The sequence below is a fragment of the Peromyscus californicus genome, unplaced genomic scaffold (genome assembly GCF_007827085.1).
Source record: "Peromyscus californicus insignis strain IS unplaced genomic scaffold, ASM782708v3 Scaffold_4__1_contigs__length_199733344, whole genome shotgun sequence".
NCBI classification, from domain to species: domain Eukaryota; kingdom Metazoa; phylum Chordata; class Mammalia; order Rodentia; family Cricetidae; genus Peromyscus; species Peromyscus californicus.
Window position 1 is genome coordinate 87,483,851 of NW_026294562.1, and position 24,870 is coordinate 87,508,720.

Below are 24,870 nucleotides of genomic sequence, written 5' to 3' on the forward strand. Positions count from 1 at the left end.
TTAAAGGCATGCGCCACCACCGCCCGGCTTAGCTTGTCTTTATGTACACCCGTATATGCTCAGCAAAGATGATGCTGTACTCCCGCTTCTGGGTAGACTCTGCCTCTTGGGACAGTTAAATGACCATTTCTTTCCACGTATCTGATGCAGCATCCAGTGAATCTATTGCAATGATTTTTGAGGGTTGTGTGCCCTGTACCAGTGAGATCCAGATACTATGATTCTTTTTCTTACTCTTCTTGGATCTTAGCAGCCTTATCTCACAATCTAGATAGGGCCTGATTTTCTTAGTACTCCTGAATTTTTCATAAAATAATTTGCAGTAGCACTTGAGCACTTCTATGGAAATGCAGTAGACTATCAGCTACTGAATTTGTAACTGCTTATGAAGTAGTGCAGATGTCTTCTATGTAAGGAATTACATCCAGATAAACCCATGACAAGTTGAAAACATAATTAGTTACAGGCTGAAAGTATCACTTTCAGTTAAAAATGCATGTAATAACCCGGCCTACCAGCCATTTGGGCTTAGTAATATGGCGTGCTGGTCTCTTATGTCCTTCATGTTCATATGGCTGACTGGAAGTTCATTGTGGCTGTCCAGGATCTCAGTAGAGGGTCTTAACAATCCCCCAAAAAAGATGAGTAGTCAAGGCTATGTATCACTTTCTACCATTGCAAAGTTGAAGAATTTTAAGTCAGACCATCATAAGTTGGAGAGAACCTGTAATTACAGACCAAAAGACATCTGCTCATTGCAAGATACCTCTTCTGTATGTTTATAAATATTAGTCATTTGGTAAAAAACATTTATATTTTGATGCTTTTCCAGATGTAGGGATAAAAATGAAAGCAGGATGCTAAAGTTCACATTTTGTGTGCTCAGATTTGTCAAAGAATAAAAGAATAGTTCTTCTAATAACTGTTAGAGAAGAATCTGTGCAATAGTAGGAAATAGATTAAACATAGTAACAAGTCAGTGTGACACAACCCAGTCTTAAAACCTCTTATCAGATTTGCCTGTGAGCACGTCTGTGAGGCATTTTCTTGATTGCCAATTGATGTGGGAGGGTCTAGTCCATTGTGGGAGGGTCCATCATTGGACAGGTGGGCCTGAGCTGTATAAGAAAGGTACTGAATGTAAGAGAGAGCAGCTTTCTATACCAATACCATTCCTGCAAATGTTGAATATTCCTAAGACCCGCCAAATTTTCTGCAAGAAATGTGGCAAGCACCAGCCCCACCAAAGTGACAGATTAGAAGAAGGGCAAGAGTTCTTTGTCTGACCAGGGAAAGTGGCCGGATGACAGGAAACAGAGTGGCTGTGGTGGGCAGACTAAGCCTATTTTCCGGTAAAAAACAACAACAACTAAAACTACAAAGAAGATTGTTTTGAGACTTGAGTGTGTTGAGCCTCACTGTGATGATTCTTAGAGAATGCTGGCTAGTAAGAGGTGTGAGCATTTTGAACTTAGAGGCTATAAGGAGAGAAAGGACCAAGTATCCAGTTCTAAGCTGATTTTGTTATGAAGACAATAAAATCATGATCTTTTACTCAGAGAGACAGAGACAGACATGGGAGAGACACACACAGAGAGACAGAGATAGATAGATAGATAGATAGATAGATAGATAGATAGATAGATAGATAGATAGATAGATAGATAGAGAATGCACCAGCCTTCTTGGTTTGTGCTTCAATTCCTTCCCTGACTACCTCATTGAGTGATTGTGACCTGGAAATATAATCTAGATAAACCCTTTCCTTCCTAAGTTGCTTTTGGTCGTGGTGTTTTTCACAGCAACAGAAAGCTAACTAGAGCAGTCTGGTACCTAAAAATGGTTTTCATTGCTGATGTTAACAGTGTGTTTCACTTCCTGTCGTTCTGGAAGCTCTTCTGACTAAAAAAAAAATCCATATACATAATTCGCCCTCACAAGGAAACACCAGTGATAGTTGAGAGGCTGAGGCAGGATGACTGAAAGTTCAAGGCAAGCCTGGACTGGCTTACATACTGAGTTCCATCCAGGATATCCTGAGATACAGTAAGGCCCTGGAGAGAGAGAGAAGGTGGGGGCAAAAGCAAATATCTTACTGACTTTGCAACTGTTTCTTAAACATTAGCGGGTAAATGTTATCCTAAAGAGCTATTTGAAAATGAGAATGAGAGTAAAAACTTTGGAATTCCATCTGTAAAATTTAGATTTTCATTAATTTGACTTTTTACAAACTAAGGCAGTTTTACAAACTTTTCCCTGTTGTATATTAAACATTATATGAAGATAGGGTCATAAAGAGAGTGTTGGAGATTTTAGTGATCTTTTAGCTAACAAAATAATACCAAGGACTAAAATATTGTTGGCTAAAAAAGTTTCCTTTTTCCTTATGGTTCAGTATCATGGTCTTAATACACATTGCAATGTTCATGTAATGTTAAACTTACATTTCAAAAGTCCCTTTTTAATTGAATGAAGCCAAGTATGTGAATGTACTTTATATGTTACCATAATTTGAGGACGAATTGAAAGTTCATGGTGAAATACATTTAATTTCAGCAATAGTATTCACAAGAATAAATGCCTACTGGTTAGTGATATTTATTAAGCTGTAGGGACAAAAATTACCTGTCATATTTTTCCATATAAATAAAAATTTAATTTTAACATAAATATTTTAGTGTATTCAAAAATTTTCCTAATTAGGCATTTATGCTCAGTTTATTTCATCCAGGTAATGTTACAAGTTGTGTTTCTTGCTTTATTTTTCTCCTCGCTCTGCTTCAAAAATATCTTTTCCATTTTGACAAATATAAAAAGCATCAGAAGTGGCTGGACAATGGTGGTACAGCCTTTAACCCCAGCACTTGGGAGAGAGAGGCAAGTGGATCTCTGCAAGTTCAAGGTCAGTCTGGTCTACAGAGTGAGTTCTAGAACAGTCAGAGCTACACAGAGAGACCCTGTCTTGAAAAAACAAACCAAACCAAACTAAACCCAAACCCACTACCACCAACAAAAAGCTAAAACAAAAACAAAAACAAAAAAATAACCCCTACAAAACCCCAAAATGAATATTAAAAAATTAAACATTAAAATCAGCTAACACATACTTGGTTCAATAGATAATAATATCAAAACCATCTAGAGACTGAACATCAGCAATTTTTGAAGTTTATTTCTGGTAATAAAGGCCTGTGGTTATCACATATAACTTTTAAAAAATATTCACTTGAAACTTTCCCATGTAATAGCCTGTTACTGTTTTCAAGGTCACATGGTTTTCAGCTTCCTCGTATTTTCTTACAATAGTGCTGCAGTGGTTAATGGGGTCCCTCAGTTCTGTATGCATTGAACACCTGGCTTACTAAGATGGACACTTAGATAACAGTGAGTAGAACTTGGTGAGACAGATTGTGTAATGCGCAGATCGTGTGCTGCAGCTAAAGTGCTATGGAGCCCTTGCCATTATGAATGTGCATTATGACTACATTGTACAAAGTCCTGGTATGCAAATGTGTGGCATTCAGAGAAGTGAAATAATTCTGTGTTATTATTATCTTTGTAAATTACATCTGAAGAGTTTTTGAGGACTTTACGATGGCAGTTTCTATAGTCACAGTCACACAGTGTGTGCAGCACAAAGTGTTTTCTTTCTCTATTAACAATAAGTGAGCCAATGAAAATGCTTTTTAAATACACACCCGGCAAGCAGTTATCTGGCTTGTCATTCCTACTATCCACAAACCATCCTTTATCATCTTTTAAGACAGGATAGGAAACAGCTTTGTAAATATCTGCTTTTCATTGTTAATTGTCAGGAAAACTGGCATTTAAAAGCTTTGGAATCCTCTTAATCTTATCAAGAAGAATATGTTATATACGTTTATCTTTTCCCGTTCAGATTGTTTTTCAGACTTTAAAAAAATGTGCTATCCTTCATTCACTTTTCAAAAATTACTTTTAGAAGTACAATATTTTTATTGATACTTTTATGAAATTTCTTTCTGTAATTAATTGAAATTATTACTAACAAAGACTAAATTACATACAAAATATGCAAGATAAATAAGAGTTTAAATAAAAATGTGTATATTCAAATTTTTCATGGGTATATTACATATTGAAATGTTCAATGATAGAAAATATAAGGAAAAGGTATTTGGTAGCCCAAAAGACAGATTAATTTAGGACTTCAAATCTTCTGCTATAACTATTCCTTAGAAAATATGCTTTATTTTCATAGGCTTTTTCTGTTCCAATAATTGAGCCATTAATGTCAACAGAGTATCCCTGGCAGTGATATACTGTGAAGGTTTTTGCAGTAATGCAGTGACATTTCCTTCTAAATCAGAGGGACTGTTGAAATAATCACTAAAAATATTAAAATTCTGGTATAGTTGTTCTGAATTTATAATGTGAAAGAAACTGCACCCATCTCTCAAGAACATAAAGAGCATCCATAATTTAATAATTAAGTAACACATAATAACCAATAATTTTTGTTACCTATAAATAGGCCCATGTAACAAGAGTAAGGAATACTAAGAGAAGTAGCTGATTATTAATAAAAACTTTTTTCAGAATGTACTCATTTAGAAGCATTTTATAACCTTTATTAAATTTCCATCTTACTATGCAATTAGAAAGTATTGTTTTTTTAAAAAACTTGTACTTTACCATTTTCTAAGTCAGTAGAAGTTGGACCCTTACTGAATTTCTTTTGCTTTTCAAACTTGTATTGGAGTGATGTAGAACTAGACCTTATCACTGCATAGAAAATTAATTTAAGTGACATATTGTTGCAGTTTCTATGACAACCATATCATGATGCTCATGTCCTTAAAAATTTATAAACTATAATCTGAAGTATGCTAATTCTTGTGAGTGTAGTCAGCACTTATTTGCTTAATATTCATTTTAGTACTGAGCTTCATCAACTTTGAAAGTCTGATGGTAACATGCTACATACAATTAAAAGAGGTTTTTGTATGAACTATTGAGTTTGAACGTTTTCCCCAGAGCCTACAATTCCTGAACTTTTAAGCATGCACAAGAGATGCTTTCCATTCCTTTTTTTCTTGAAGAGATAGAAATGAGTGTGGGGTGAACACATGCTGCAGACTTTCAACATGGCTGTTTCTCTCTCCACCCCTATTGGAAAGACAATATACTCAAACCCAATATAACAAATTCTAATAAAAACTAGAAAGTCAATAACATCCAATGAGCTGCTTAAATAATAGTGAATATTCAGATCCTTGGGAACATTGGCTTATTCATTCAACCTGTATTGTTTCAGTTCAAGAAGCCAACATCTCTGTCATATATGTATGAGTATGATGTGTGATAAAGACATGTATCAGGTTAAAGACATTTTGCCTGGCAATTGTATTAAACATTTTGATTTGAAATGCAGTTTGAATTTTTTAGAACTGATTTTATAATAAACTATGCTATTAGAATTGCATATAACCATAAACTCTCTTGTTAAGATGCTTTTAGATATATTACTTGATAAATTAGAAATATATAATTTAAGAATTTGTATTTTAGAAATGTGTATAATTTGTTGGCTGATAAAAATAACTGGGTAATTTAATTTAAATAGTATATACTGAATAAGATAACATCACGTGGAGTTATCAAACACCCAACATAATACTTTGTTGGCATATTTTATAAAAATCATTTTTTATTAATGTTTATTGAATTATAAAAATACAAAAAATAAGTTCTTGGTTAACATGCTTTTAATTATTTCCTTTTCACACATTAGGCACTTAATGAAATAATACATATGCAACAGAAATCCTATATTTAGACATTTTAAAAAGTGATCTATGGTTTGAGAAGAAAGATTGTTAAGGACCAAATTTTAAAATTATGGGATACCAAATTCAGTCCTAAAAATACAATGCATAAACCATCAAATTTCTGAGGCAAATACTCAGACTTCTTCAGAAGGGTAATGTCAGTAAGCAACTCTCCTGGCACCTACTGGGGAGTGGGTCCTTGTCTGTCTTTTATGAGGCATTGCAATCGGCGTCATGTTGATTTGTTCAGTATTTCTGGTGTGGCTCGAGTGTATACTAAATGGAATGATAGTCATGTTAGTGAATAGCAAACTTCAGTCCTTGGAAGAAGCAAGTGTCTCTTTAGTCAGTTAGCAGCACCTATGAGGTAGTGTGAATGCTTTTCACTTGATGGTGAAAAGATAACACAGTATCACAGTTATTGTGAGGGGTACTTGGAATTTTAGTGAGGAAAGTTTACTTCTGTGGTTGAAATATAACCTTTCATTGTATTCTCTCTCTCTCTCTCTCTCTCTCTTTCTTTGTGTGTGTGTGTGTGTGTGTGTGTGTGTGTGTGTGTGTGTGTGTGATACATGTGCTAATTACCCAGATCATTTTTATTTTGGTTAAAAAAATCCCACAATTCCATGTAGAGTGTCAGAGAAACATTTGGATGTGTGATTAGCCTTTCTCTTTTCATGTGGTCATTTCAGCAGCATTAGCTTCAGTAGCCTTCAGTGATAAATCAGCTGTTGTCCTGATGCCTTCTTTCACGGAGCATTTCAAAAAGGTTAGCTTGATAATTTTTAAAGTATAGCTGATGTATATGGGTTTTGGAGTACTAGTAGAGGGCTACAATGATTCCCTACCTTACCTTTACTTATGATAGTTTAATTTCATTACATTTTCCATTAATATTCTATTTACAGTAAAGTGAAGTGTGTCCACTGAATAATGTCAACTTATACTGCAAGGGTTTTGTTTAAAAGTCATGGAATTGGTCTCTGACTGCCCATTCAATGTGTGCCCCGGTTTCTTTAACTGATGTTTCTACCTAAGCTTGCTTTCTGCCAGTTATGTTGGCCCCAGTGTATAACCCTTCCATTTAAGAGAAAATGAATGGCCAGAATTATGTATAGCAAAGGCAAGCTTCCTTTGAGGTAAGGCTCTGGAGCATTGTACAAGTCTAATGTTCTTCCATGAAGTTGGCCCACCCCACTGTGACTGAGAAATGAGATGATTTGAGGGCTATTACATACTTACAGTTTTCATAGTGGATTAGAATAACATTACTTAGCACAGGTGTTTCTATAATTGGGATTCCCCAGGAAAATTCAGTACTGTATTCAATAACACTCAGCTTTCCACATGAGTGAAGGCACTGTTGATTTGCTGGGCTGTGGCATGAATCAGAAGAGAAGGGTCTGGCTTACAGGCCTGTTGCTTCTCCTATCAGAGAAAACATTTTCTGTTGGCCATTAGGATCAGATTGCTGTGGACCTATTTACAAATTTTATTTCATTATTTATTTATTGTTGGCCAAATACTGGCAGGCCCCAGTTGGTGTCAGCCAGCTCTGGTTTAAGCTTTCATATAACTCAAAATAGTTCCCAAGTGTCCTTTTTCTTAAACAATTCTTCTTTTGTAAAACATCATATTTAAATAACATTTATGTACCCGAGTAGCAGTGAAAAATCTCAGGAGTGCCCTAGGGGCACTTCTCTGAGGAGGCCCTTTGGGATGGCCTTGTAAGATGCCTTCAAGCCTTGAAGGCAGTTTTCCAGAAACAACAAAGAACAACCGCAGTAGGTTGTTGCAGGAGTCAGCAAGAGGGCTCTTTAAAGCTTAGTATCCAGACAGCAAAAATACCTGCAAAACAGTGAGTGAAAACGAGCTTCCGAAGATGGAAGGACAGGAGATGGAAAGCAGGTGATACAATTAATAACACATTACTTAGTTTTACCAAACCCATTCTTAACACACCTGGAAGCACCGACTTCTTGGAAATTGGGCCACCCTAGACCCAGCTTTTGCAGCAGATAGCTGTGCTGTCTGAATGTTTTTCTTCTGTCCTCACTTCTCACCTACAGACCTCTGCTTATGACTTTGGGGAATGTTTGCATCTCTAAGACCTTTGTCTCCCTTCCTGGAGATGGGAAGCAAAACAACCTAAGACTGCGGTCCTTGAGCCAGGTCCTTGCAGAAGAGGGTCCATAGCCCTAAGGGAGCCGAGACTGCATCTCAACCTAGCCTGGGTAGTTAGTGCCAAAAGTTCCCAAACCGCAGTCTCTGCCTCGGATCTGTTCTCTAACCCCAATTTTGTATTCTACTGAGAGAATGCACCGGGCACTGGCATTAACTATTTTGCAGGTGTTGCCCTGCCATCTCTTGGCTCGGGTTTTCCAAGGCAGTACTGTCTCCGGGGCTCCTCTGCTCCAGGGGGTCCTTCTTGGGCTTTTCTTTTAAACTGTCCCGGAGGTTGCCCCCCTAGCTGCTAGCAACATCTGCGCGGTGGGTCCTCGAGGCTCTGAGCCCAGCGCACTCTTGCGCTCCCACCTCAAGGTGGCGACCGAGGCACATAAACAAAGCCTGGCTGCACTGGCGGTTGGCACCCAGGGGCTTATCCACGAATTTCAGTTTCCCAGCTGCTCCCCAGAGGGGCCGAATTGACTGTTTAAGGGACTCTTGAAGATGGGTAGTTGGGCCGAAATGTCAGCCGTGCGTGCGTGCGTGCGTGCGTGAGTGTGTGTGTGTGTGTGTGTGTGTGTGTGTGTGTGTGTGTGTGTGTGTGTGTCTTGCGTGCACATGTGTGCCCGAAGCAGGCAGAAGCGCTTCTGGGATGGAAACTCTAGCTCCAACCCGTTTGGGACGCTTGAGCCTTCCTAGCATCACCTGGGTCCTCAAGGCCCTCAGACTCTGCGACCCAGGAGACTGGGGCTCCCGTCCACTGTGCCTGTGTCCTGGGTCAGTGAGTAACTGGCAGGACAGAGGGTTTGGTCGCTGTCGCATACAGCAGATTTGCAGATCTCTGTTCAGTGACAACCACAATTTATGAGTGGGTCCGGAAAATACAGCTCTTCACAGCGCTGGAGTCCTTCTCCAGGATGCACGCAGGCCGACCCGAGGGGTAGTAGCAGTTGTAGGTGGGGAAGAGAGACACAGACAGTGAAAAGAATAAGCATGCGACAGTCATAGAGTCTTACCTCTGGGACGAAGGACACGGTTCCTAGAACTGCGATCTGTATGGCCAGGGTGTAGTCCAGCTGTTTCTTCCGTAGGCGCTTCCCGCCTAACACCGCCTTCTGACTAACTTGGACAGGGTTTGAGCTGCCCCCTCCCACTTTCCTCCTCTTCTTTTTCTTTCCAGACATCGCTTTAACTCAACCTAGGGCATATCCAGAAGTCAGTTCCGTATAGAGCTTCCATTCAGTCGTGGCGTGGGGGAAATCCGGTTTACAGTTTCTCGTGGGCAGATGGAAGAAATAGATGGTTACAGGACTTTGGAGGGGTGCGTAGGAATGGCACGGGGTGTTGGTGGCAGCGAAAGACGGTTTCTTTTGGGTCTTCGCACTGCCGCAGGTAAGGCTCTCAGATTGCAGCTGCCCTGCTGCAGAGTCGCAGTGGTGGGCTAGCGGAGGACGCTCCACTATTGAAAGGAGAGCGGAGGAGGGTGGAGTGGGAGAAACCGGCTCTGGACAGGCTCCCCGGCACGCATTGTCTTGGTTGGTGTCAGTGCCGGGTGCGCAGCTGATGTCTTTGGGAGCGTTTTGAACAAGGTAGACTCTCCGGTACCCTCCCCCACCTTCTAGAACGTGTTTCAAAAGACGCGAATAGCTCTGAAATAAGTTAAAAAAAATCTTTGTCTGACTTTCCGTTCGAGATGTAAAAAATGATTAAATAAATAAAACTTTATTTGACTGTGGAGTTAATCCAGAGACTCAGCGACATCGCTGGTCTTTGGCCTTATTCTAATTCTGTGGTAGTAATTACCCTTCGTTTCTTTAAGTGCGATAGATTTATTGCCTTAGAGACTATGCACAGTTTGATTGAATTATTCATTTTTTTCTTTGGTGTAGACTGCATCTGGGGACTCTGATGTGACGTGTAGATTTTTTTTTCAGGAACAAAGGGAATGTGGAAATGAAAGAGAGAGGGAGAGAGAGGCTGGCAGATGTAATGAGACGCGGTGAAGGTGTACGCAGACGGGCACTCCCACGCCTCCTCCCTTCGGCTCTCACTGCAGCCCTGGGTAACTCGCAGGCTAACACAAACAGCTTTTCTCCCGCAGCCTGCCCTCTGTCACTGTAAGTACATCACCCTTCTCTTATCAGCATGCAGATTCCAGCCACGCACTCCCTCGCCTTGGCTTTGCACCTTTGACAGCCAAAGCACACTGGGAAATTAACTTTCCTGAGCTAGGAAAGGCATGTCTATAAAAGTTACTCTTTATTTATCTTTATTTTTCTTTGAAAACAGAAGTTCATGCATTTTTACCACTTTCCCTACCTTCTTTGTGACGGTGCTCTGCTGCTACTGTAACTATGGCTGTGCTTTTCTCAACTGGATGACTCGCAGGTTCAAATGAAATGTAATGTTACCCTCCATCGTTTAAAGTCCGGGGCAGTGCCTTGTCCTTCTGCAAAATGACATCTTAAAGGATGAAGAATATTATTCACAGTTGCTTTTGTTGTTGAAACAGGAGTTCCGATCTCTTTGAGATACTGTCCCAAGGGCACTGTTATTTGGGAGTTGATGTTATCTGCTTCTCCCAAACTTAAATGAAGTGTCACGGGCTGCTGGAGCATTGGGGTGTTTGTTATCCCGGTTTAAGGAAACCAGTGGCGAAAAGTTTTCTCCACGCTGTAATTAAAGTTTTTCAACTTCTTCCCTCTTGCCTTTTACACTCGTTCACGTATTCTTCGTTTTGTTAAAAGTTCTCCTTGGTGTTTTGGAGTGAGTGACATATTTGTCCTGTTTACACAGTAGCTATGAAGCCTTTCCTTCGAGAAGTTGGCCACCTTAAGATGAAGTCATGTAGGTGAATGATCCTCCCGGCTGGTGTAAGGTAGCCTTTCAAAGGGGAAATTCGAGGTTTTAACGGCTGTTATGTTTTTTTGCGTGGGTGTTTTAAATATTAACTTCTGAAGCAGGATTAATTGCGTTGCCCTTCCCAAGTTCAGGGGGGACCTCTCTCCAGGAACCGTGCGCGCCTTGTCTCTGCCAGTTCGTGCCTCTTCTCTTGGAGGTGCGAGGCCAAACTTAGCAAAGCCGAGTTGCCTTTGGTTGGTCGAGGTGCACAGGGACACAAACACAGCGGGCGCCCAGGCAGCAAACCCAGCAGGCAGGTAAGTCAGCCTCACCCGCTGGCCCCTTCTTCCCTCCCTCAGTTCCCGCATTTCACCGCCTGGGTTCGTGTCGAGCTGGCTCCGGCCCCCAGGGGAAGTGAGCTAGTGTGTTCCAGGTTCTGAATGTGATGTCGGGTGCCCTTCATAGACTTCTTGGAATCCGCAGGCGGTGCGGACCAGGTGGAAAGCCCACCACATCAGCGGATGCCTGGCTCTCTGCCTCACCCACTTGCGTAGTACAGCTGGTACCCCAGGCTTTGGAGGAAACCCTTAGAAGCACACACCCCTACTTCCCCCGGGCCACATGTCACTCAGTGCAGTCTGGATCGTGACACTCAGACCCCAAAGTTTAGTTTCCTTCTTTTGGGGTCCAATATTGTCACCAGTTGCCTATCCCTCAGCCATCTACTTTGGTACTAGTTTATGAACTGAAATCTGAAGAGGACCCCTGAGCGCTTTTTCAGAAGGCACTAGGATCTTGGATCACAGAAATCTTGGTAACATTTCCTTTTTCTTCTTGCCTCCCGCCAACCTAGCGGCCTGCTTTCTGGTCGGCTGGGTCGGTCTCCCAGAGTGCCGAGTACTCTGTGTTTTAAAAAGACTAGTGCGCTGGTGTTGAGAAAGTCAAACCTGTCTCAGCATTTTGGAGGAACCCAGTGGCTCCCATGTTTGCTTATGCGAAGGCTCATCTGTTTGGTGGCTCTTCCCTGCGAATTGGTCTTTGAGACCTAACTTGGCGCTTCTTTTCTTTGTAGGCTTTTAGGGCAGGTCATTTAGTTTGACCGTAGGATTTGGAAAGGGTCTCTGCACCCCCCTCCCCCAGCCCTCACCCCAGCTGGAGAGTTCCAGGCTCAGGAATTCAGAGGTAGGCCAGGTGGAACCTAGCTCAGACACAAATGGGAGTGCAGCTTTGGCCTTTCCTCCTGTGTGTCAGGTCTAAGATGGTCCAGCGTTTTGGGGAACCCGGTCAAATAAGAATCTGGCCTGCTAGGCGCTGGAGATTACTCCTCCTGAGTCTCCAGTTCCAGTGCCTTGGAGGCAGTTGTGAGCAATGGAAATCTCCAAATTTCTTGCCTAGGACTATTTTCCTCCCAACCCACCTTCAAGTCATTTTAACATATAGTCCTAAACTCCAAACCCTCAAACATTGTGTTTCCCATAGAGCAGAAACAGCCGGTTTCTGCCTTCTTCCAGGCTCCTCCTAGGTGTGATCTGTACCTTTATCCCATCCTTTCTCTCTTGTCTGGAGTTCAGATGGAAGCTAACTAACATCAAGTGTACAGTAAGGAGCCGGTTCCTCCCATTGCCTGGTTAACCAAGATGAGGCTCTCCCCTTTCTCCTTGCTTCTGTCTGTGGGAGGTCTTCCCTATGTTGGTTACCCTTCCTGTTCCTTCTCTGCCTTATTTCAGCATCTCTCTTTAGGAGGCACCTCAGAGGAGCCCTCTTTGGTCAGTTTCTACAAAGTAGAAGCCTTTCAAGTCTCTGGCAGGTATGTTGGTTAGCCAGAGCCTCTCTCCTAGCTTTTATTCCTCATGTAGGTCTCCACTGACCTCAGGTTTTTTTCTGGGCCTCGTTTGAGGCAAGCCAACCTCACTTTTTACACACTGCCTCTTGTCAGCTCCACAATGAGGTCACAGATAGTTTTCTCACTTACCTCTTTTTCTTTTTCCGTCTCAACTATGGTATGGGCACCAACAATGTTCCCTCCTTTTCTGGACCCCCAGCTGTCTCTAACTTGAGATAAAGTTCTACTCATTTAGGCCATTCTGTATCCTTCACACCTACCCTACACATGGCTCAAAGGGGATCTTGAACATGTGTAGGGATTTTATTGGGGAGAGGTGCCTTTTATTAGAGAATTGTCTATATCTGACTATGCAATTTTATATGCTGTTCTGGTTGACTTGAAACGCTCCATGTTCTCCAAGCTCCAGCTCAGTCACCTGAGATTCCAAGTCTGTCTTTGCAAGGTTGAGATAATGAACATGTATCATGAAACAAGGCTCATCCTTAGGATAGAGGTTCGCGCCATTTTATTTATTGTTATACAGGTATAAAGCTGTCTGTGGTGTTTGTACATATCTTTTTATAGAAAATTTATTCCGTGAACTCCATCAATCATATGGCCTCTAGGACAAGACTACCCACAACGTTAGGATTTGTATGCCAATTTCTTTTTCTTTCAAATTCTCTTAAATTCTTTAATTTTTCTTCTCATTTACCGAGGTTCTACTAATTGAAGGGTTTCATGATCTCTGCTTCCTGAATCTTTTTCTCTCCATTCTGCTGACTACTTCTCTATCATCTCTAGAATTTACCCCCAAAGTCACTTTTCTCCTCCCTGGCCCACTTCAACCCTGTTCTCTTCCAGTGTTTCTCCCACTTCTCACTGTTACCGTCTAGTTCAGTCTCACGGTATTTTTAAACCTCCAGTCGCTTAACTTTTCCGAAACTCAAGTGGTCTTCCTTGCTTTCCTCCCGTTTGACTTCCCTCACTTCTCCTTTGCTCCGCTTTTTCTCGAGAGCTGCCTACCTTTCTCCGGCTTCACTTGACCTTTTTCTTGGTTCCTTCACTAGCAGCCCCAGCATTGCCCCTCTCGGTCCTTTCTTTTCAGGACTGCCTCTTCTCTATCTAGTTCTTGTCCCTTGTCCCCTCTTGCCCGGAATCGCCCCTCTGCTTTCCCCTTGCAGTGGGTGCTCCACTCTGCGTCCCTCGGCGCGTCCAATTCCAGTCTCTGCTCGCGCCGCCGTCTCTCTGCCCTCCTCTCGAGGAGGCTTGCTCTTGCCTCTGCCTCCTGCTCTCCCCCTCCTTCTTCTTCCCCAGCCCTTCCCCCTCCCTCCCAGCCGCCCCGCCTGGCTTGCTGCCCTCCTTCGCCTCTTGTCTCATCTTGCCTGTGTTGTCTGGGAGGGGAGCCCTGCCTCCTCTCCCTCGCTCAGATCAATGCCCTGGCCACTCACTTTCTGATGTTGCACGACGGGAAATGCTTTGAATACTTACGACATGGCCGCTCACACTGATTGCCAAGATTGACAGCACTAACCATCGCCTTCACTTGTTTCAAGGGGGGAAGCCCCCTGTCACCCGGCTCCGCGTGCACCTCCTGGCACCCCGGCAGCAAAACTTGTGCGCTCAGCGCTCCCCCCCTAGCCCGGGGCAGGACACCCCCGCAGACTTGAGTTAACGGGCGGGCCCGGCCGGGGCAGCAGCGCTGGGGACCTGCTCCCTTGCTCCCCAGGCTCAGCTAATTGACCTAGCACCGACTCCCCTTTCTTTAATTTTTAAAATTTGTATCTTTCCCTTTTTCTTTAATGCCTTTTACTCCCGCGGCGCAGCGCACAAGGAGCCCTCCCGTGAGGTACCATCCTGGAGCCCGCCCAGGTAACCGGGACGGAGCGAGCGACTTAAGAGAGCGAGGGAGGCAGTGTGAGAGAGCAGCAGTGAGAGCTACCTGTTGGGGCGCCGGAGGGGGCAGGGGACCGGAGCCCCCAGCGCCTCCCACTCCCTGCCTTTCCCGGCACCTCTGGGGTTAGTTTCTCCGAGTGGGGACGGCGGCTGGGGGTGGGACAGTGGAGGGACGCGAGGCAGGCGAGCGGAGCCCTTGGCAGAGCCTTGGCTTGCCGGGGAGGGGACTAGGAGGAGGGGCGCTCGCGGGCGGGGCGGGGCGGGCTGGCGAGCCGAGGTAGAGAAAGGGGCCCGGCGCTGCTCGCCCGCGGTGGACACGCCGATCCTCAGGATGCCTGCCTCCCTCGGAGACTTGTGTCCTACTCCAGAGTCGGTGACAGATCTGCGAGGCGGGTTTCTGATTTTCTTGCCCCCCTTCCCCCAAATCACTCCAAGAAAACACATGTTGTAGCCTCAGATAACTGTGCGTAGGACACCGAGGCAAAAGGACAGGGAGAGACAGCCAAAGCCACCTTTGACAGCAGAACTGTTATCGCCATCGCAAGTATTCGTCCGGAAGTCTGTCTGCCCTCTTGGGCCCACCTAATTCTTCCACCTTCGTTTCCCCAAGTAGATACTCTAATTTATAGAAGTGGGAATGAAATGAAAAAGAAGTCAGGTGGCTTAGAGAATGAATTGTTAAGTCTCCGTAAAGTTTGAGGTAGGTATTTCATGGAAGTTCGCACAAGTGTGGGATGGAAGAAGTTGGTGTGCCTGCCTGTGTTGTTTAGTGTTTAGTTCTCTCTCTCTCTCTCTCTCTCTCTCTCTCTCTCTCTCTCTCTCTCTCTCTCTCTCTCTCTCTCTCTCTCTCTCTCTCCTCTCTCCTTCCCTCCCTCCCTCTCTCTCTCTTCCTCCTCTCTCCCCCCCTCCCCCTCCCTCCTCTCTCCCCTTTCCTCTCTCTTCCTACCCCCACCTCCTCTTGCTCTGGCTCTTCCTCTCAATCTTCCAGCTTAAGGTTCAGATGGGGCTCTTGGGTGGTAATTCTCTCGGTGCCCACAAGAGGGCAACATCTTGAGGGCTTTGTGAACACTGGATTTCTCATCGCGGCATGCTTGTTTGGGTTTTGAGGAAAGTTTTAACGAAACTTTCAAAGTGATATCTAATCTTATTCATAATATTAAAAAGTAAAGTCATAAAAGAGAAAGAGAGAGAGACGAGAGAGAGAGAGAGGAGAGAGAGAGAGAGAGAGGAGAGAGAGGAGAGGAGAGAGAGAGAGAGAGAGAGAGAGAGAGAGAAGAGAAGAACAGTCAGCTTGCCAGGGGAGTTAGAGCCACAGAAGACGGGGGAGGGCTGTTGTAATTGTGGGTTTGGCCGACTGACGACTAGAGTGCCCTCCTCGGCAGTCTCAGTTGTAGCCGGAGGTCATGTAAATCGACCTTAAAAGAATGCATAAGCCATAAATTAAACCCTTACCCAAGGGCTGATCCATAAGTAGACAATATCCAACCTGGACAAAACGGGCTTCCTTTAGAGCCGACCTAAACCGCACCCCCCCAAATAGAGACTAAATGCGAAGTAAGTTTTTTTTTAGCGAGTGAGTATTTTGTTTTCTTGAAAAGTGTCGGGTTGATTCGCCGAGTGACTGAGCCGCCGCAGTTCTAAGAGGCGTCAGTGTCAGCCAAGCTGGGGCGCAGGGGACGGGAGGTCCCGCTGGGCTTCTGTCCCCCCCCCCCCCCCATTTCGGTTTGGGACCGTTGGCTAGTTGTGGGGTTGACGCTGGCCTAGGTCGGGCGGGACTGCAGGATCTCCCCAGCGTTTCGTGCGGTGGTGAAGTTTACCCAGAGGAGCGCCTAAAGAAAACCCGGGTGGCCAGAAGCCGCGCGCTCCCCTCCTAGCCCTCGCCCACCCGCGGCTGCCCACGACTTTCCCAGGACGCTCGAGTTCCAGTTCCCCTCGCTCCCTCCATTATTGCACTTTACTTTTTATGATCTTCTCAGCAATAAACAAACCGAGCTCCAAGGCAGTCAGCAACCCAACGGTGGTCCTCTTTGCTCAGCACTAAGGCTGTGCAGGCTGGACCGCTGGCGGCGTGGGCGAGGGGCGGCCCCGTAAGGCTCGCGTGGGTTCGGCCTCCAGGTCCTGGGCGCTTCTGCCCGCACCCCGCGTCTCAGAGGCTGGCCCGCCACCTTCGTCCCTCTAGGCTCTCTGCCCGATCTGCCGCCCGCTGCCCTGTCTGCTGCCGGCCGGCGAGGTCCACAACACCGGCTGGGCCCTGGGTGGGAGGCGGTGCTGCGGAGGCCCGCCTGCCCCGGGGGGAGCTGCTTTCGGCTTTCTCCCTTAAAGGGCAGTGCGTAGAAGGACCCAGGCTTGTGCAAAGACTGCTGGGGTTGAACTGCGGCAAAGGAACGGCCGGGCTCTGCGGAGGACAGATTAGCTCCGGGTCCGCGAAGCTTTAAGATAAAAAGAGAGAATTGGTGTGTTCGGACAGATAAAAGGTGGTCGTTGCCGGCGTATTTTGAGTTTTATTTAAGCTTGTCTGATTCTGACCAAGTTTGAATATGCTTGTTTGTGTGAATGACCAGTTATTGACTTCCGCTCCTATTTGGGGTCTAAAATAACTCATCTACAGGGCTGGCAGGGCTAGCAGTTAGCAAGATGGGCTCTTCTGGGCTGCTTCTGTGTGTCGCCTCCTGTAAGGGCCGCACTGCAAGTTTCAGTCTCAGGATAGTCCGAAGCTGTCCGGGCGGCACACCTGGACTAGGCTCCCCGACCTCCAGCCTCACTGTCGGTGAAGGAGTACGGGTGACTCCTCTGTCCTGGACGCTGGGCTCCAGCGCACACCTCCAGTGGCTTGGCTTTTGGCCCTGGCGGAACTGCCCAGCCAGAAACCCAGTGGAGAGAGTGCCCCTTCCCCCGCCCACCAGGGTCTCCTCTCTTCTGTCCTTTGTAGTCACATGTCCGGGTTTTCCCCCCTGGTCCCGAGAACAGACACAGCCCCGCCCAGTCTATTTCTAGAAGGTGGGTTTGGTGAATAAAAAAGGTCAAGTGGTTAGGTTCCGAGCTGGGCCACAGTGAGGGGGGACAGGACGGACACCTGGCAAAGCCCCGCCCCGCCTGTCCCCCCAACCCTGGCGGGCCTGACTGCCTGCGGCTGGCCTCCCTAGGCCACATTCTTGTGCTAAGTGCAAGAGGCCGTAGGAAAGGCAAACCCTGAACCGGCCCAGAGCAGGCGAAGCTGATCCCGAGATGGCATTTTGTTTTGAACAGTTGCTGGGGTGGACGCTTCCTCATAAGGTAAGGTGTCAACTGGACAGTCGGCTGCCCAAATGCCACATGTATAATTAGCCTGCGCACTCAGCACCCTCATCCCCAAGGCCCATAGGCACGGGCTTGGCTGTCTTGAACAGCTCAGTTCAGTTCTGGATTACAGGATTCCCGAGGGAAGCCGAACCGGCCAAGACAGCCCGGGGAGGCCCTGGCAGGGAAGACTGACCATGAAGCCTCGCTTTTGATTTTTGCCTTTTCTGCTTCTACAAGTTTTCGGCTGAGGGAGAAATACTGGTTAGGAGAGGGCACTCAATATCGGCAGCAGGTTGCAGGCTAGATGGGGAAGGGTAATGCAGAGACAATCCGGCCATACCCTTCTCGACTTGCTGCACTGGGGAGTCTGCGAGGACCCCTCTGTGTGCACTCATCTGTTGGGAACACCCAGACTTGGCACTGTGTGTCCTGGCTTGGGAAGGGACTTCAGAACTGCTCACTTGTCTACCTGCTTCCTCCACTCTCACAGGTCTCTCACAATAATTTAGTGTCGGTGCCCTGATTGTAGCTTCGGCTTCTTATTCACGCCTAGCTTCTTGGGGCTGCCGGTGAACCTGTTGGGGAGCTGGGAAGATCTGTTGGCTCCTTCTTCATTCCTGTTCATTCCTGGGGTTTTGGAGCACTGCCTCGTCCTCTCTGTCTGCTCAGATGGGTGCTGGAGTTTCTTGCTCAGCTTCCCCATCCTAGCCTGAGGTCAGCTCTAAGGTTGCTATTTGGTGCAGACCAGACTGTGCAGCCTCCAACATGACCTTCCTTCCCCTCTGCCATCCCTCTGTCACCCTGTGCAGTCGCTGTGGGATTCAGCACTCAGCATTAGGCAATGGCATCAGTCCTGCTTCCTCCCTTGTTTCTAGGCCTCTCAGACATGCTACTGGGAAGGTTCTCTTTATTTCAAAACAAATGAACAAAACATTTCCCAAAACCTTCCACAAGTTAGTGGGACAGAGTTAGCTTTCTCAGTATCAAAAGTTCTTTCCATGGTGGGAAGTAGGGCCATGGCTTATTAAGTTTCATCTGCTTTTGATTGAACCAGTGCAGTATTTTCTAATAGTAGAAACAAGGTTATAACTGAATTTTTAGTTCTCTTAGCCCATGAATGTATTCTCTATGCACTTTCCAGAGCGTCTTTGTTGAGTACACATACACATGTGAGCATGTGCATAGGCAAAAAGACATGTAGATTTCTTCTAAATATTTGAGAAACCTCATAAGGAGATATTGCTACTGTTCTTAAGAAAAGGGAACAAGCCACCAGACACTGTTTCACATTTTGAAAGCAAATGTGCACTACAGTCATTGGATCTAGATTATGGCCAAAGAGGGCTAGTAACCAGAACCTGGCCACCAGGAAGAGACTATGCGCTCCTCAGGCAAGCTGCTAACACCCCCCCCCCCCCCCCCCCCCCCCCCCCCCCCCCCCCCCCCCGCCCTTCCACATTTATTATCAAGGCAGGATGAGGAGCTTTTTGTTTATTGTTTATCTGCTTCATTGTTGCTTTTATTTGTTATGTTTGAAGTGATAAAAAGAAATGTTCTCTTAGTGGATATGTGCTTTTTAAAAATGCAAAAATTTGAGCTTTTTTAGAATTATGAGGTATGATATATTCTGTAATATATTACATAACTACAACACTCAACAATATATTGTAACAACAAATGTTGAAAGACTACTTATCAAGCAGTTATCATGTGTCTGTGCCTTAAGCTGACTCTGTAATGCATTCAGCATTAGTCTTAGATGGAGTGATATGTAGTGAGAATATTGTCTATCAAGCATCTTCTCAGTAGCGGCAGAAAACAACAGATATTTTTCTTTATAAGGGAAAAGCAAAGATTTACAACATGTCAACATGCCAGCAAATCTTCCTTTTTATAAAGCTTCAAAGTACATAACTTTAAACACATAAATGATAAATTTTGGTGGCATTATTGAGGTTTTATATCAGTTTCTATTTGTCCTGTTTTAGGAGATATTGGGTTTTAAGTCACTGATCAAATTGCTCCACATATCTATCTTAAATATCATAAATCTGTAATGTTTTATATAATTCTCTTTCAATTAATACAGTAGGTATTAGAAGGAATGGTGTTTCTTGTGAATAAGATGATACACTGGCTTTAATGCTTTTAGTATTTTTTGTCTTTTCAGATTGGTTAGTTTGATTATCTCCAAATTTTAAAAATAATTTCTTTATTAGTGAGATAATCCATATAGCTATATGTATATCATCTATATATCTCTACTACTTAAAAACCAGCATTTTATGAAATTGTAATTTGGTTTTAAATGAGAACTATTTGCTTAAACATAGTTTGGGATATATATATATATATATATATATATATATACAGATGTATATATATAAATTGATGTATTTGAAGTCAAGTAAAACATTCCCAAGCTAATGTGTCTGAGTGTACCATATCAGGCACAGACAGGTACTAGAAATGATAAAACACAGATAACTTAATGTAAGATGATTTGCAGATGGGATGTATTATCTGCTGTCATGAGGTTAAATGGGTCACGTTACTATATATATTTTTAAAAATTAATCTAGGCCATTTCAGATTGACCAAGTTATGTGGATATATGAAGTTTAATGAGGGCAGGTATTACTATAGAAACTTGCTATATTGAACAAAATAAGCACTCACTGCCTTTTCAGAAGAAGAAATGGACTGTCTTTGGGTTTGGAGTGAAACTTGCTTAAGAATATGATTCTTTTATTCTTTCTTTCTTTCTTTCTTTCTTTCTTTCTTTCTTTCTTTCTTTCTTTCTTTCTTTCTTTTTTTGAACAGGGAGATGTAAGATGCTAGATAAAAGCTGCATATCATGTCCTCAACCTGATTCTGCATTTCCTTGTGATTATGTCCCAAATGTGAAAATAGTCTAGTTAAAAAAAACAGTGCTTGGGAGTATATGAAAACAATTTTTACTAGACACATACACTTTTTAAATGGATGATATGGCCTTGTTGCTTAATTTCTTCAATTGTTAGCTGAGCACTAATTGTTTGGTGAGAAGTATCAGAGATTCTCACCGTCCTCTCATTATATATTCATTATTCATTCTTAGGAAGGATGTTTTTATTTTCCTTGTTCTGTGGAAGAGGGTAAAGCTTTCAGCTAATTATTTTGTTTAGACGTTTAGTCAAACTGGAAATAGCTCAAAATTTGCATTATGGTATGGATGGAGCTTTTCAAGTATTTAGTATCTGATTGTCATAGTTTGGATATAAATATCAATTGGAGACTGTGGATAGAGACTGAGAAATGGAATATCATTTAATTCTCCTCCAGGCTCTCACCTCCAAAAACAGGGTGCTGATGTTTTTCTTCAAATCTGTGATAGTCTAAAAAAAGGGAACATGAAACCCTAAAATCTCAGAGAAGCAGTATTGATTCAATTCTTAACTGCAAATCCTTCATATCATTGCTCAAAATATCTAACTTTGCACCAATATTAGCCATTCTTTTTATAGTGACACCACGCTTAGTAAAAACTTCTAAGCACTGAGGTCAGGTGTTGAGATTGGATTCTACTTTATTTTTTATGAATCAGATAAAGATTTCTGTGCATGAGACCATATGTGAAGATGAGAGAACAAGAACATTTCCATATCAAAGGCAATATATCTGAGGCTGCATGGTAATTAAGATGCAGTGGTTTGGGCTCTGCACTGGCACTTAGAGCATCGCCGGGCCTTGTGCAGCATGCAGGCGGGTGCCTCTGCATACTTCTTGAAATACACTTATGATTTTGTACAAACATTTATGCCAGTCCACACTTTTCTGTGGATAATTTGTATTTCATCCAAACCATTCAAAGTCGAAGTTATTTTTCGAGCTACCCCCCTCATTATGGCTTTTGTGCATCAACTATTTTTACTCTAGTTGTTTGTATTTCTTTTTACCAGAATGATGGCTTGTTTATATTCAGAATCTCTTCTTGCTCCTCTAAGACCCCTAATATATCACTCATTTTACCATTCACTCAAAAAACTTTCATCTTTAGGAAGGATGTGAGTTATTTTCTGAGGTTAATTGGAGATGCTGCAATCCACTATAAACTAATAAGCCACATTAAAAGTCAACTGCCTAGTTATTTGTGCTTTACAATGCTAATATATTTAGTACTCCTCAGTAACTTGCACAGTATATAATGTTGGGGAAATTTCTTTTCAAAATGTTTAGAGAAGTATTCAGAAATCTTCTGTTTCACTTTTTTTTGTAGCATAAAATGTGTGGTGACATTCTCTTTCATAGTCCAAGTGAAAAGCAATACTTTGAAACTGTAGAAATCTTGCTATTTATCTAAAGAGTTATTTCTTTGCATTTACAGGGAGATGTTTGATCTTATTTATAAGGAATTAAATTAATGTCTTAACCTTTTGGGGACAGGACTGTGATACAGTGAAACGTGTCATGAGTGGAATGGTGAAGTAGGAGGATCTAACAATTGGTACTCTGCTGCTGTGTCTATTTTAGGCGTTTTGCATCTCTGGGGAGCAGCTCGAATGTGCGCTGTGATTTTCTGGATTTGTATTTCTGTGTGTTCTCTCTCTGACCGTGCTGCTGTGGCTCTTGTGGCAATGCCTCACTTGGAGGATTTCATCAGAAAGCTCAGGGTCAATGCAGCCTCTTAATGCTTTCTCTGTACAGACATATTGCTGGGTGTGGAGGCCTGATATGATATGAATACTGTAAGAATTCCCCATGTTTTCATTGTTTTTGATGCTTTTCACTGATGTCACATGTAAATCGGCACAATAAGAATAAGATAAATGCATCGTCTGTTGTGCATGTTATACAGACTTTTAATGCTATCTCATGTTCTCTTAATTGTTTTTCTCCAAAAATATCACAAGATAACCCATTACATGATATTTCATTCCTGTTCCCTTTGTCAGCTCATTGTTTCTAGTCAGAGTAAAGAGATATATTAAATTGTCTGTCTTTAATATATTCATCCGAATGCAAAAAGGGACTTCAGTGCTGTTTTTGATTTCACCTTCTAAATACAGTCTCTGTTTCTTTGAACAAAGTAGTTCTTTAAAATTGGACAAAAAAAAAAAATTGAAAATGCTTCACTTGCCAAGTCTAAAGAAGCTCAGTGTGTGTAAGAAGAAATGCAACTTTTTTTTTAAAATTTAAATGAAGAGCATAGGTTTAAAAAGGAACCCATTCTGGCATGTGGCTGTGAAGGCTTCCTTTCGTACTGCAGACATATCACTGGGAAATGTGATTGGGTACTCAGTTCTCAGTACCCAAAGAACAGCTTTGAAGGCAGAAGCCTTGCTTTTCAAATATCTTTTCCTTCTGCTGAGGACATTGATATTCGTTCCAGGAAGCTTAAGCTTTCCATTCCAGCTCTACCAACTGTTTACTACCAAATGTAGCATTTAGACAGTTGCACAACTTGCTTTTTTCCCTCTTCTGTAAAATAGAAACATCCATGTATATTTTTTTCTTTCCTAGAAAGAACTCACCTGGATTCTAGAAGACTTGGGAGAGTCCCAAGTGAGTAAATGTAGTGTCTTGATTCGGAACCTCTTACATTTGATGAAACTCCAATCCTAAATTCTGGAAGAGATTGTGAAAGTAATTTCATCTGTCACTATCCATTTAATACTGATGATCCTTACTCTATTCTAATCAATTAAGTATCTCTCTACATTTTGTATGCCTGCAATGAAAGATATTTTATAACTACATTTGGTTATGTATATAAATGGTTCACAACACTGGAGAGTTCTTTTGTCCAATATACACATTTCAGTCTTTTTCTTTTTCTTATATTTTAAGGATAAATGGAAACAAATGTTTTCTTTATTTGAATGATAGATCTGAAAAGAACAGAATCAGACCTTCAGTTTTATTCCTTGAATCTTTCCTTTTATATCTTACTCTAGTTAGTTCTATGACCTTGCAAAGGTTACACAACCTTTTCGAGTCTGACCATTTACTAATTTAAAAGATGGAACAGTGATAGAATCTATCACATAGAATTGCTGAGAAGATCAAATGTTAAGATACTCAATACAAAAGTGTGTAGACTACTTCTGGATAGCTGCATTAGGATAGATGGACAGTGGTTGTGTGATCAGTACTAGACCCTTGACATGAGAAGTGGCCTTTATTCTCTAACATTTTATACATTTCTCCAGTTTTTAAACTGCATTCATATCCACTGTCTTTTTCAATAAAGATTATGTAGGACAGATAGACTTACCGTCACACTGCCTCCCTGCCTTCGTGATGTGAATGCATGTTTCTCTGGGTTTTGTTTCAGGATATTATTTATTCCAAGCAAAGTTTGCATGCTGTCAGTCAGGAGTGGCTATTTAATCTTCTTGTCTTGCCATCTCAGTGCTCACTTGCTTTATCTTTGTGTTTACTTCCAGAGATACCATCGCTCTGTTTCCCATGGCCAACATAAGTGAGCAATGCCCTGATGAGTTAGGAGCATTGCACATTTGCTCTGTATGTCCTCAATGAATGAAAAGTAGAAAATGACTTGACAATTGCATAATATAGGTGACTGGTTTGAAATATGGGGTTCATGAAGGGTAATATATGCAAGTGTCCTTGATGGGAAAGGTTGGGAATCACTTGATTACATGATTTCAAAGCTGAAAATGCATAGTCCTTGAGGAGCTATGAATATGGGTAATTCTGAGCAGTGTGGTAATTACTACTGTAGAAATATGCATATGAGAAGAAGTTGCTATGATGAGTAAAGCTTCTAGTACAAGGTGGCCTTTGGTATGTGATATAAAGGATGGTTGGGGATAGGAGTGAGGAAATACCCTGGGAGCACTGGGGCAACATTCGCTATCATTACTTACTGTTTGGTGAGTCTGATAGTGAAAGTCTCACTGTATCTTTGTGACTTCTAGAAAGGCCGTATCTGTCATAAATGTGATAAGGCTATAGACCACTAACTAGCTTAATCATCGCACTTCTTTTTCTTAGCTGGATTTTATGGTCAGTAACATCATGGGTATATTTGAAGATACAAAGAAATTT

The 24,870-nt window shown here is 42.9% G+C and overlaps 1 protein-coding gene and 1 pseudogene across 1 annotated transcript in view; both read left to right on the plus strand.

Annotated features, from left to right (window-relative positions):
- Positions 1 to 409: 409 nt before the first annotated feature.
- Positions 410 to 1,530, plus strand: LOC128123845 (60S ribosomal protein L36a-like; annotated as a pseudogene).
- Positions 1,531 to 8,611: 7,081 nt separating this feature from the next.
- The window catches only part of Sox6 (SRY-box transcription factor 6), a 569,660-nt gene continuing 553,401 nt past the window's right edge, over positions 8,612 to 24,870 (plus strand). The window contains 2 exon segments of the mRNA XM_052714601.1: positions 8,612 to 8,753; positions 9,911 to 10,093. Of these exon segments, the coding sequence (XP_052570561.1) occupies positions 8,629 to 8,753; positions 9,911 to 10,093 (308 nt within the window). The 5' untranslated portion in view covers positions 8,612 to 8,628.